Genomic DNA, 12,891 nt, shown 5'->3' with positions numbered 1-12,891 from the left:
ATGATATGGTATTTAACATATATAATATTAATTAAAATATATGTTTAAAGAACACTATGTTTACAGTGTTACAAACGTGTAACTAAAAACTAGATTATTTTTGGGCTAGATTAAGCTAATTATTATTAATTAATTAAATGATTATTTTTAACACAAGATGGATGGATGACTCAATAATTCTTAATTAAATTATGAAATTTGGGCTAAATAATAGTAATTGAGTTAATTCTAATCCAGAAATGATCTGGCTTTTAGATATATTTAGGCTTTAAAATGTTACTGTGGTTTGTTTTAAATCTAAATATAGAGCGAGTTAAAAATGATATATGATGGAATAAATTAGTACAAATTAATACTTTGTTAGTTTAAGGCTGAAAAATAACCATTAAAACATCTAAAGTATTTATAAGTCTACAATTTTTTCAAATTGCAGCCCAATTAGAAATGGTTTGTTAAAATAATTCAGTCTACAGTGCACAACTCTTCTTACTCTCCATACACTAGACTTTGGTTTTAGTCATTATTGTAATAAAATTGTAAAAATGACTTTTTATAAATAGTAAATATTTTGGGCGCATTTCTCAGCCATCTTAAGTTCAAAATATTGTTTTTTACTCTATTTTAGTAATACAGTTATAGTCTTTTATAGTATAGTATATTATTATTTAAATGTCTAAAACTTAATTAGGCACCATAATTCATTTGAATGAAATTTTAAATTTATTCAAATTAATTTTTTCTGGGGATGAAGATGAATGATCTTTGAAAATGTTAAAAACATTACGAGATCATTGACTTTAGTTTCCTTATTTGATACTGAACAATTATGTTGAATCAAATTGTATAATTATCAATGCTAAATTGGCTAACATATAATTAAATCATCTTTTTAAAGATTGGAATTATTTTCAAATCAGTTCCCAAATTTTAATTATATATAACCTTGTAATCATATTATATAAATATGATGGATAGTATTTAATTGTGCTTAAAATTATTTATTTTTTGAGCAAAAGATCTTGAAATTTTCAAAATTCAAATTCTTTCAAGTCTCATCTTCAAGACAAATTGCTCCTAAAAACATTACCATTAAACATTCTAAACAATATTGCAATTAAATTTCACATTTATAATTTAAATGTGTTGTTTTTAAAATGAAGCAAATGTGATAAAAGATTGCCACAAGGCATCTGCAATAGATGCTTTTGTTTGTTTTGAAATGGAGATTGTTTATCTTTTAAATATTGTATTGACTATATAATGGTTAATATGTTTTGGAGTTTTTTCTTTAAGAACAATATATGCACTAAAGATGAGTCAGTAAGGTAGAAATTTCACTACATGAAAGTACAATTTTCTTGTATATTCAATTATATATTATATCATCAACATGGTTCCTGATGCAATATAGGTTAATTTTGTGTCATCAGATTATTTAGCTGAAAATCTAATAGTATGAATATACAATCAATTATTTTATTAATGCATAAACATGCATGTCCAGCACTGCTAGGCATAGCTGGACATGGGTTACAGAAAAATAGATTGCAAATAAACAATTTCACATAAATATGTATACGTGGACAATATATAAACTTTGAAGTGGATGCAGTCAGCAATGGGCAATTAGTGTATACAATGCAATAGTACATACAGTACATGGAATTTGCAAAGGAATAAAACGTGACAGTATAACTGTAGAATAGGCAAATACAGTTATAGAAGGATTAAGCATGTATGAAGTTACAATTAATTGTTGATACTTGAGCAACAAAACATATACAATGAAGATCATATAATATGCAATGAATAAATGGTGAAAACAGAATACTAAGTATAAAGTACACAGTACTGATAAATACGCAAATACAATGTAATAGCATTAGCAGGAAGAGAGACTATACAGTATATACAGTCTGAATTACATATTACCTAGAAGTTGAGTTACTAGTGGGGATGTTAGTCCTCCTGTTGTACTGGTAGATGAGTTGTACAAATTGGTTGAAGGTGTCCGTATCGTTTATCGGGTCACTCAAAAACTTGTGATTATTTTCTGGCCAGTGGCCATGCTTGTGGTTGATGAGGATGCGAAGCTGTGATCTCTCAGGCTCCAACATGGCACAGTCTAGAATGTAGTGGAGGCTGCATCCTTCATATTACAAATAGGACAGAGGCCACTGTTTTATGGGTTTACAAAACGCTTAAGGTATGAGTGAAAGTGGCTGTGGTTGGTCAGAAATTGCATTAGCTGAAAGTTGAGTGTGATCCACCTATAAGAGTATATTGCAGAAATATCCGGAAAAATTTATATGTAATATTTTGATGTGAAGATCGGTCCATAGTAGCTTTTTGATGGTATGTAGGTTAAATTTGCTGTAGTCTATCAGTAAAGTTTCGTCAGTTACTGCAGATATGGCCAGAGCATCTGCCTGCTTGTTCCTGGTGGGCTTGTACCCAGATAATACTGATAGAGTTATTAGTGTATTTGACAGCCTTGTGGATTTCTTGTGTGATGCAGTATGAATATACAGTCGACCCCCCATAACATTGTTGATAATTCCATTTTATATGAATTCCATGTTGTACAAGTCACTTAGATTTTACAAATATGTGTGCCGGGCTGTGAATGGCTCATGTATTTGTAAAATCTAAGTGACTCGTACAACATGGAATTCATATAAAACGGAATTATCAATAATGTTATAGGGGGTCGACTGTGTATAATCAATTTTACATAATAAAATAAGAACTGAAGAGAGGCATAGAACCTGAAATGCATACTCGTTGTAAATTGTAGAAAATAAATCTACTTATTTGATCAAAAGGAATGTTTCTTTATGATTTGTTCTCAATAGCAACTTTATGCTAAGTTTTGAAGAACATATAACTAATTGAGAGAACAGCAAACAATCAAGTATAATCCATTTTCTTTATTTCCTCAGCACAATGAAGTGCATAAATTGGACACTAGGCAGTTTTTCCATTCTTTATTTATTCCAGTTTTTTGTTGATACGCGTTTTGGGTTTGACTGAGGAGGGGTATTAATAACCCGAAACACGTATCAACAAAAAATGGAATAAATAAAGAATGGAAAAAACTGCCTAGTGTCCAGTTTATTGCACTTCATTGTGCTATGGAAGTAGAGAAAACAGGAAGACATGGTTTCAAAATTTGTAAAAAATAATCCATTTTGTGGCATCTATACACTTGAAAATCGTTATAGCTATTTAATTACATTTGTTACATAATTGCATTAATACTAGTGTTTAAGAACTCAAAATTGAGTGTGTAATTTAAAAACATTTGGTTATTTTACTATAATTTTAAGGTTCTCAGAACCATAAATTGTAGGTAGTTTTTATTTGGCCATGTAGAAAATACTAGAAGTAATGAAACTTCCATTTTTAATGAAAACTGTAATAATAATTTATAATAGATTTAATACGTGGGTAGCCTATAGCCAATGTTTAAGTCACAAAATGAAAGTTGTAAAATAATGTTGACTTTTTCATGGATAAGCTGCTCATCTATACTCTGTATTTCTTTCTTTTAAATATCATCTTGAAGTCAGAATCTGTCAAACTACATACCACATTATTTCAGATTTATTTCTACATCTATATGTAAAGAAATGGACCATAATTTAAATAAAAATAAAAAGTGGCAATGCGGCAATAGTAGAAAACATTTTAACAAATGCTCACTTGTTAATAATTTCATTGATTAGAGCTTATAATAATGACTTTTTCTGAACTTATATATTGGAATCATTCTAATTGCAGATATTTTCTGGTTTATTAACAATAGTTTCAAAGGTAATAAAAGTTTATACTAAAGAATTTTAATCTGTAATTAAAAAGATAATTAAACATTATAATAACAAGAAGTATTAAATTATTATTTAATTATTATACAACAAACTGGTGCAGAGTAGAGTTAACTCACAAAATAGATGAAATTAGTGACTAAAATAACTAATAACACTCTTTGAAATAATAAGTAAATGAGTGACCTTTTGCTTAACAATCAACAATTGCAATTTAGTTTTCTTTATTTTCTATGATTAGTTCTAAATGAGAGCAAAGGTATATTCTTATAATTTTTTTCAATGAAATCAATGATCTACATAATTGTTAGAACTATTAATAAGAGTCTTTCAACCAGGTAATTACTTGTTAAGATGCATTCTACATTCGTGTCTTTATAAAAGTGCAATCTACAAAAGGATAAATGAAAGTTTAACGGATATAATTTTAGCTAAATTAATAGCCAATAAAATTAGCTTTTGTCATTTGGATGATAACTATTCGAATTTAACAGTTTGATGAAACTTTCAATGTTAAAGTAGTAAATGATCACCTTTTTTCCATAAACTTAAAGAAGAAAATTTAGTTAAAAAAAAAACAGGCTTACATTTAGTCATGTGCACAGGATTGAAATAACTTGAAGGTGGATTGAATATTTGTTTTTCTACTCTTCCATTAATGTTACTTCCTTATTTCTTTTAGGGAAAATACGGTAAATGTGGCAATTTACGCTAATCAAATGAAATAGCAATTTAATTAAGTGATTATCATACAGTTGTAATAAGAAGCAGACTCAAATATAGAAACCCATTTTGTTTTTATCATCATAAATATTTTCAAATCAATGCTGGTTTGCAATTTTAATCATATTTTAATTTAAAAAAATCAAGTGACTTCTGGTCCAGACTAGAAGTTTGTATACGGTTAATCGGAGGCTCTGGCCCCTAAGTTTTCCATATCTGGTCTCGATTTTCATCTCTCTAATTCTATTTTTGAGATCGAGGAAGGTTGGACAGACTGACGGAAAGATGACAGTAGGAATCTACAGTTTTGCAATTTGAAAATTGCAGTCCAAAAATGGTCTTGAAAATAGTGAATTTCAAAAACTGAACAAAATTAAATGGCACACTGATCAACTGACATAATATAATGGAAAAACTTATGTCAAATATAGATTCTTATATTTTGGCAATAATTACATAAAATTATCATTTTCTGTATTGTTTCTATGTAAGATATGGTGCTTACTCTTTTTTCTTAATATATCATTATTGATTTTTTTTTGTAACTAAGTTGTAACAGATTGGTTTACAAATTACAGTAGTAACTTTTACATATAAAAACAGGATAATGTTACCACAGTAACCTAATATGTACTGACTCAATCAATACTATAAATTGTAAACATTACTATTGACCTAGTGTGTTATTTACCTATTTATTATATAATTGAAACTTAAAAGACAAAAGCAAGGGTAATTACAATTCAGGATACAAGTTTCAAAAGAATCAAATTTCTAGATGTTGATATGAAATTTATGATATAATAGAGATTAGGAGATGAGCTGGTTTGTCTATTAGACACAAACGTAGTGAAAAAATGCTACATTTAATTTGTATAAAATATTATTTTATAAAAAAAATAATAGTAACAACAACAATGGGAATTGACGTGCTTATCTTTTTCTCACTTAAATGCTGTTAGATTAAAGTCAAGAAATGATAGTGTATATTACATTTAAGTAAATATGGTAAATCTTTTTCAGGTTTTAGTATCTATGAGAATAGGGTGTGTCTTGGATTTGACATACTACGTCATAATTAGCAATCTCTAGTATCATGTGTCTTATTTCTCTATCACTATAAATCACTAATTCTACTGTGCCATTTTAATGTTTTTATTAGACCAATATTTGTAATAGAAAATATTTAAGAAGTCAACTTAGTTCACTCTTATTAGTTTATTACAGTAATGTCATAAGTACCTGGATGAAAATCTCAAGAAATGTTTTATTTTTGATGGTTCAAATGGCACCGAGTATAATTACATCTGGGATTTAAACATTGAATCTACTATTGATTAGTGCATAGTTTTAGTTGACTAAAACAACATTAGTTTTGATTCAGAAGAGCCTAACATGAAAAGTGAAGGAGTTTCCAACTTCAATACCACAGAAAACAGTGATATATATATATATAACTTACTTTACTTGCATTAAATACCGAACAAATTCATGTCAACAGAATTGATTCTGCTGACATAGTTCTTTTTAATAAACAATAAAAGACAAATTTATGGGTGAGCATTTAGAAATTAAGGCACGTTTGTATTAAAGCCAAACAAACTACAAGATTATCAGGCTGTGTTAAGGCTAATTTTAATAATTAATTATAAAATAATTCAACTATTGATAGGCGATTAGTCTACCATATCCCAAGTTCTGCTCGTTTTGATTCTAATTAAAATAAATTATTTATTTATTTATTTATAATTATTAAATTTATCAAGAGATGGTAGTTTAACTGCTTACCTACAGTCAATTTACTTTATAATTAGCCTTATAATCCAGTAGTTCGTTTGGGCTTTAATTCAAAAATCGGGTTGTGGATCGAATGTTTACATACGGACAGATTTGTATGATAGAAAAGATATTTTGCTTCAATTTAGATCTTACTGTTTTTCTTTTAATTAAAGAACTAAAAAATTGTATGGGAGTTTAATTAGGTTCTTTTACTTTTTTTATATAATTAGCTAATATCTATATTAATATGATTTATCTGTATGCGTAATGATATGTATGTAGGTTACACATATGTCAGTCATTTCACCCAGTTATTATGTTATCAAAACAGATACTACAATCAGGTTACTTTAAAATATCAAATCCCCCCCACAAATTGTTGACGTTAAACTTTAAGCCATTATTATTTTGTCATAAAAATAATATATTAACTTTCGACTTGATACATATTACATTATTTTGAAATATTTTTAGCAAAATATTACACAATTTAAATTTAAAAAGTTATTTAAGAATTCAGATAGATATACAAGTTTTTGAATTAAAATATGCAATACAAACAAATTTTATATTAGAAAAAAGTAAATAATTCAAAACGATTATTTCTTAATTTACGCAAACCATCAAATACTTTTTTCGATGGCTCAAACTGTAGAAAAAGTTGAATAGTTGTTAACAGTAAGAAATTCTTGGATGGAATCCAGACATTAATTTTGTCCTAGTTCAGGTATATCGAAAGAAGAAATGTAGAATCTAAGGAAAGCAATCAGCTGTTTTTAATTTTGNTTATTTTTTTTTTTTTTTTTTTTGTCTGGATATAATTTTATATTGTTATTATTAAAAAAATTAATAGAATTCTCTTTATTGAACTTTTTTACACAAGAAAATTTAGCTAAATTCTGAAATATGAGAATTAAAAGTTGCAAGTAAAATAAAGTATAAAAAATTAATTTTACAAAAAATGCTTCTGCTTTAAAGAAAAAGAATTTTTTTTAACTTGTAATTTTTTAAACTTATGTTTTAAGGATGATATTATAATGTAATTAATTGTATTCTAGTATTGGATTTTTTTAATTAAATTAGTCAATTTATAACAATTACAATCTCACTAATACTTTTTTTGTAATAATTTTTAAATACAGTTTATGATTTGAACTGTATATAATATGTATTTATATTATATACAATTTAAATAAAATTTTCAAGAATGTTAAAAATGAAATGAGAAGTTTAATTTGAAAGGTGAATCGAACAAATGAATTGCAGTTAACAATATTTTGAGTGTTATATTTTTGGCTAAAATTTTAAAAATTACAGTCATTTTCTCGACTTAAATGTAGTCATTTAATGTGTTGGCCACAAGCCAATAACAAGCCATTTACAAGCACCGATATGATACATTTTTTACTTTAGTCGTCGAAAGTTAAGAACAAGATATAAATTATATAATAAAATTAACATCTATGCTTGCAATAAGTATTATATTTCCTCTTGCAAAAGAATTTGATTTAAAAGCGATTTGATTTAAAAGCGATTTTATTTTTTGCAAAATGTTTAAAAATTGCAGCTTTAAAAATTTAATAGTTGGTCAATTACGAATAGCGAGTTTGCAGCTGAAGTTTTCAATGCAAAAATGTGAACGCCAGACATTCGGCACTGCCTTCCTGTAAGCCTAGAAGTTTGACAATGGCATTTGGAACATCAGTGGAATCATGCTCAACGTTCCAAATGCCATTGTCAAACTTCTAGGCTTACAGGAAGGCGGCACTGAATGTCTGGCATTCACATTTTTGCGTTGAAAACTTCAAAACTTTGGCCGCAACCTCGCTATTGTATTTCCTTTTTAAAACAATATTACTGTATCATATATGTAAATTTACCATTAGATAACCATATTTGTTAATTTATAAGGTAATTAAATCTTAAATTTTGTCATAAATATACTAAAACCAGTTTTATATTTATAACAAAAATAAGCTTTTTTAATCACAAAATTTATTTAAAAATTCCTTTTATTATTATTATTATTATCAGACATGTTCAGGTTCAGAACCTGAATATAATGCATTTGAGACAGGCAAAGGTATCATTTCTTACAATAAATTCGTTGGTATGAAAGATATATTGTTGTAGTTGTAATATATTGGATATGACTTTATTGTGATGTCAATTTAGTAAATCTCAGTATAATATTTTTACTAATTGTTATTAAATGAACATTTCTGAGAAATATGAGTATCTCTGCATATTATCAGATTGAACAAAAGCTTTCGTCTATACATTTTCTTGACCTTGAACCTTATAACAGTAAAATTTGCATTTTCATAAAAATTCATTAGTATGGTAATTGCCTACTATTTTAGAAGTGTGTGTGTGTTTCTGTATAAATTGCTAAATGTTATAAAATTTACTACTTTTTATTATTAATAAACCACTAAAATAAAATAAACCACAATAAAATTATATTCTGTATGTAAATTTTATTATAAGGTTTTAAAATTTAGCTTTTATAATATCTAAAAAAATAGCAAACCTTTGTAATTCAATAAATGTAAAGTATTTTTGCTCAGAAATGGAAATTAATTACAGTGTTTTCTCAATTCTAATGCATGTTTCTTTGTTTTTTGGGTTTTGACGTATCGAAAACACAAAAATGCAGCCACAAAATGCTAATGCATTCAAATAGTAATAAACACATAAAACTATTCAAAATTTTCATGTTTACAGTGCTTCACAATACTCACATTTTCAAATGTGTTCATTTATGATATTTTTATCAGATACAGAGGAGAATAATAAAAAATGACAATCAAAATTACCATAAGATCAATGCTTTCAACATGGGGCGAAATAGCCATTGTACTTGATACCTAACCATCCCACCAGAAGGTGAGCAAGCAAGCAATGCTTTCAATATTTCACATCAGTATGCACAAGCATAGCAATTATCATATATGTAGTATCATGGTGAAATATCTGTATACATGTTCTTCGGCATAGTTCTGCTTAAACACAGCTTTATAATACATTCATCTGCTGGACATTGTTCACATGACTTACTGTAGTTCAAAGACTACTAAAACTCTTCCGAAACAAAAACCAAAATGAAAACTAAGCTAGTGGGAGGGATCTGTATCATGACTATATTGATATCATAATACATGAAAATTGCCAAGCATAATGAAGAGCAAACAATGCAAATGAAGCATCATTAAGTCAATTTTGCACCTGATTATAATATGCATCACAATTTTTGAGACCTACAAAAGTCTAAAAAAAGGTGTGCATTAGAAAAAAAAATTAGTATAGTAAGTTATTACAAATTGGTAAAACTGAATTAAAGGAAATTAAATTTTAAAAAAATTTATGTACACAGATATATCTCTAATTATGTGCAATTCAAATTGCATTTTTACAGTGAAACTTGATGGGTGTATAGCTTAAAATCGCTTTTAGCTATACACCCATCTTCAGGACTCACCTGGAGAAATAAAGATAAATGATGTAGTTATTACTAGCTAACATCATCCCATTCACGAGAGAAATATAAATAAGTAAAATAAAAGTGTGTCATTGTGGTTGCTTTCTCCACAATACATATAGGAAATTGAATTTTCTAATGTTTGAAGTTTGCGAGTATCCAAAATATACTAACAATCAAATACATATTTATAATGTAATTTAATGAATGTAATCTTTCTGTAACTAATTGTATATTATTATAGATGAAAATTTGCATTTGAAAATGTTTTCAAACACAAAAAATTTGTTTCTGAATGTCTTTAAATGTTTTAATTATCTTTGAGTGCTTTGTTGATGATAGAATATCTTCATGCAGCACTAAATATTCTGAAAATACTCAGCACATTATTTAAGGTTTCTTTATTCATGCCTTATTGTATACTGTATTTAACTTACGATAGTAATATGCAATGACTATTCTTCATTGAATACATTAATTCTCCCTGGGGCCATTGAGAGTGGAAACTGGAAATTTTCTTGTGTTTAGAGAAAAGTTAGGGCCCATAGTGTTTTGTATTCTTATAAATTAATGTTATTTTTACTAACAAAAAATAAAATCTTTTAAGACAGAATGTTTATCTATTAATAAAAACGATTATTTCATTTGTTAAAAAAGTAAAATAGTACAACAGGTCTACTAAGGGGAGGAAAGGTGCTATAATATGATTCCATATAGAGCTAAATCAAGATAAATTAAATTGTATGAAAAGTTTGGAAATACAATAATTGTTATGTATGACTTTAGCATACAACATTTAACCTTTGATAATGTGAAATCTAAACCATGCTTGATTTTGTTAAACTTCTAGTTAAACAAAATCAAATTGGTGATATGAACTAAACTTTCTAATTTATGCAAAATTCTTTTCCTCCAGCTTATAATGCTGGAGGAAAAGAATTGCAAAGACCTGCTTTCTGCAAGGTTGCTGCTTTTCTTGATTTGTCTTTGTTTCATAGGCTTGAAAATAAGCAAGTTATCAAGCTAATCTCGTTTGATTCAGAAATGGGAATGACCTAGGCCACCAGGATCTGATGGTTTAGACAACAGCAATTTCATATTGCTTCTAGAAAGGCTACAGAGTATCTATTGCCTTCTTTAATTAATGTAAAAGTTGTTTTCAATGTATCCAATAATTCTGAGTCAAAGAAACAGTGGCTTTATATCAACTTTATAATAGTTTGTGAGCTAGCTTGAAGTTACTTTAAATCTAATTTCCAATGGGAAAATTCTACACTTACAAGATTTGATATTACAAATAACCATTGTCATGTTCCATATCTTCAATTGTATTTTGTGACATGCAATTAAAAGTCAAATTAAATTGTGAATATACTATTGGAACAATCAAACAATGTAGTTATTGCTACACAGAAAATCACAATAGCAAAAATCTGATTTTTTTTTCTATAAATGATTGTTTTCAAATATTAAGTTTTAATCTTATTTTAAAGAACAATTACCTATTTTTTTTAAAAATCTGTTGTCTAATATCCAATTATAAAATCTAAATTATTTTAAAAAATTTGTTTCTAGCTTATGGCAAAGTCTTTTTGGTTCGTAAACTTGGAGGGCACGATCATCGAAAATTGTATGCAATGAAGGTGTTGAAGAAGGCGTCTATTGTGCAAAAGCAAAAGACGTTGGAACACACAAAAACGGAGAGACAAGTTTTGGAAACAATAAGACAGTCACCTTTTCTAGTTACTCTGCATTATGCCTTTCAAACTGATGCACAATTGCACCTTATTCTTGGTAAGTATATTTTATATTTCTCTAGTATGTGTACTTAAAATCATTTTTTTTATTCTGAAGGGAGATTTATTTCTTAATAAAGTGTAGAAATTTCAAATAGATTAACCCAAATCAGAACTAACATTATTTATTTGACTGCTAACAACTTTATTGTGATGAAATAAAGCTTAAACATGTCAACACTATTAATCCTGAAAATAAATTATTATCCATCAACAAATGTTAATTTACAAATAGAAAAAAACACCTGCATATCATGTCTTAAGCTGGTAGTATCCAGCCATAAATATTGAGAAACCACCTGTTTTTTTCTAATGCCTTGTGTAATTTTTTTAATCACTTGTGATTACAAAATAATGAATATTTCACTTTAGTCATATTCTGAAATATTTAGCACCTTAATAAAAAGAAATATAGGAATCTGATTTTTTTCTATATATAATCTTATGTAAATATCAAGTTTTAATCGTATTTTAAACAATAATTATTTATTTTTTTAATTTACTTAGTAAATTTTAATAAAACGAAATGTATGAAATATATAACGTTTTCAGGATTGAGGACTAGCAACAGTTTAATAAAAGCAATTTTCCAAGTTAACCTTAAAACAAATATGTTATTAAAAACATAATTCAATGTATTCTAGTTTATTTAATGATTCTTGTAAGAGTATAATACAATAAACAAAACACATAACAAAAGCTATTAACATGTTTGCTACCAGTATAAAACCAATTTCCCTACCAACATGCCTTAGTTTTTTTTATTTTTCATAATATATATGTTAAGTGTTGCATTTTTTCTTTGAAAAATAGGATGCGGCGCTCGATTTGTACCTATTAAAAATTAATGTACAAATACTAATACAAATCAAATGGATGAAATATATTCAGTTCCAACATTGTAAGCCTGGAATATATTAACATAAAAAACAGTACACATCCGAACCTTAAAAGAAATTTCAGGATATTTTTATGCGAACACGAATGTTTTTGATCTGCACAGGTGATCTTATTCAGGTTAAAATATTTTCAAATGGAATGCAGAAATGGAACATTCTTAGGATCATTTGAAAAAACGTATAAAGAAGAATATTTTAAAATTATAAAAGATTGAAAACATTCGTGTTTGCATAAAAGTATCCTGGAATTTCTTTTAAAATTTAGATGTGTACTGTTTTTTTTATGTTAATATATTCTTTGAAGGGTACAGTAAGATAACAATAAACTTTCTCCCTTATAAACAAAGGATAAATTTCCCTGAGCAATAATATAATTAAACTTTAAG

General features: G+C 27.2%; 1 protein-coding gene across 2 annotated transcripts in view; it reads left to right on the top strand.

Moving 5' to 3' along the window:
* The window catches only part of LOC111633716 (ribosomal protein S6 kinase alpha-5-like), a 39,212-nt gene extending 27,217 nt beyond the window's left edge, over positions 1-11,995 (top strand). For both annotated transcript variants that reach the window (XM_023378327.1, XM_023378326.1), the window contains exon 3: positions 11,386-11,995. In XM_023378327.1, the coding sequence (XP_023234095.1) occupies positions 11,386-11,642 (257 nt within the window). In that variant the 3' untranslated portion in view covers positions 11,643-11,995. The remainder of the gene's footprint in view (positions 1-11,385) is intronic.
* Positions 11,996-12,891: the final 896 nt, after the last annotated feature.

This window comes from Centruroides sculpturatus, unplaced genomic scaffold (genome assembly GCF_000671375.1).
Source record: "Centruroides sculpturatus isolate CEXI.00-Female unplaced genomic scaffold, Cexi_2.0 scaffold910, whole genome shotgun sequence".
Lineage (NCBI taxonomy): Eukaryota > Metazoa > Arthropoda > Arachnida > Scorpiones > Buthidae > Centruroides > Centruroides sculpturatus.
The sequence above is the reverse complement of the archived record's forward strand: the minus strand, read 5'-3'. Positions and strand labels throughout refer to the sequence as shown.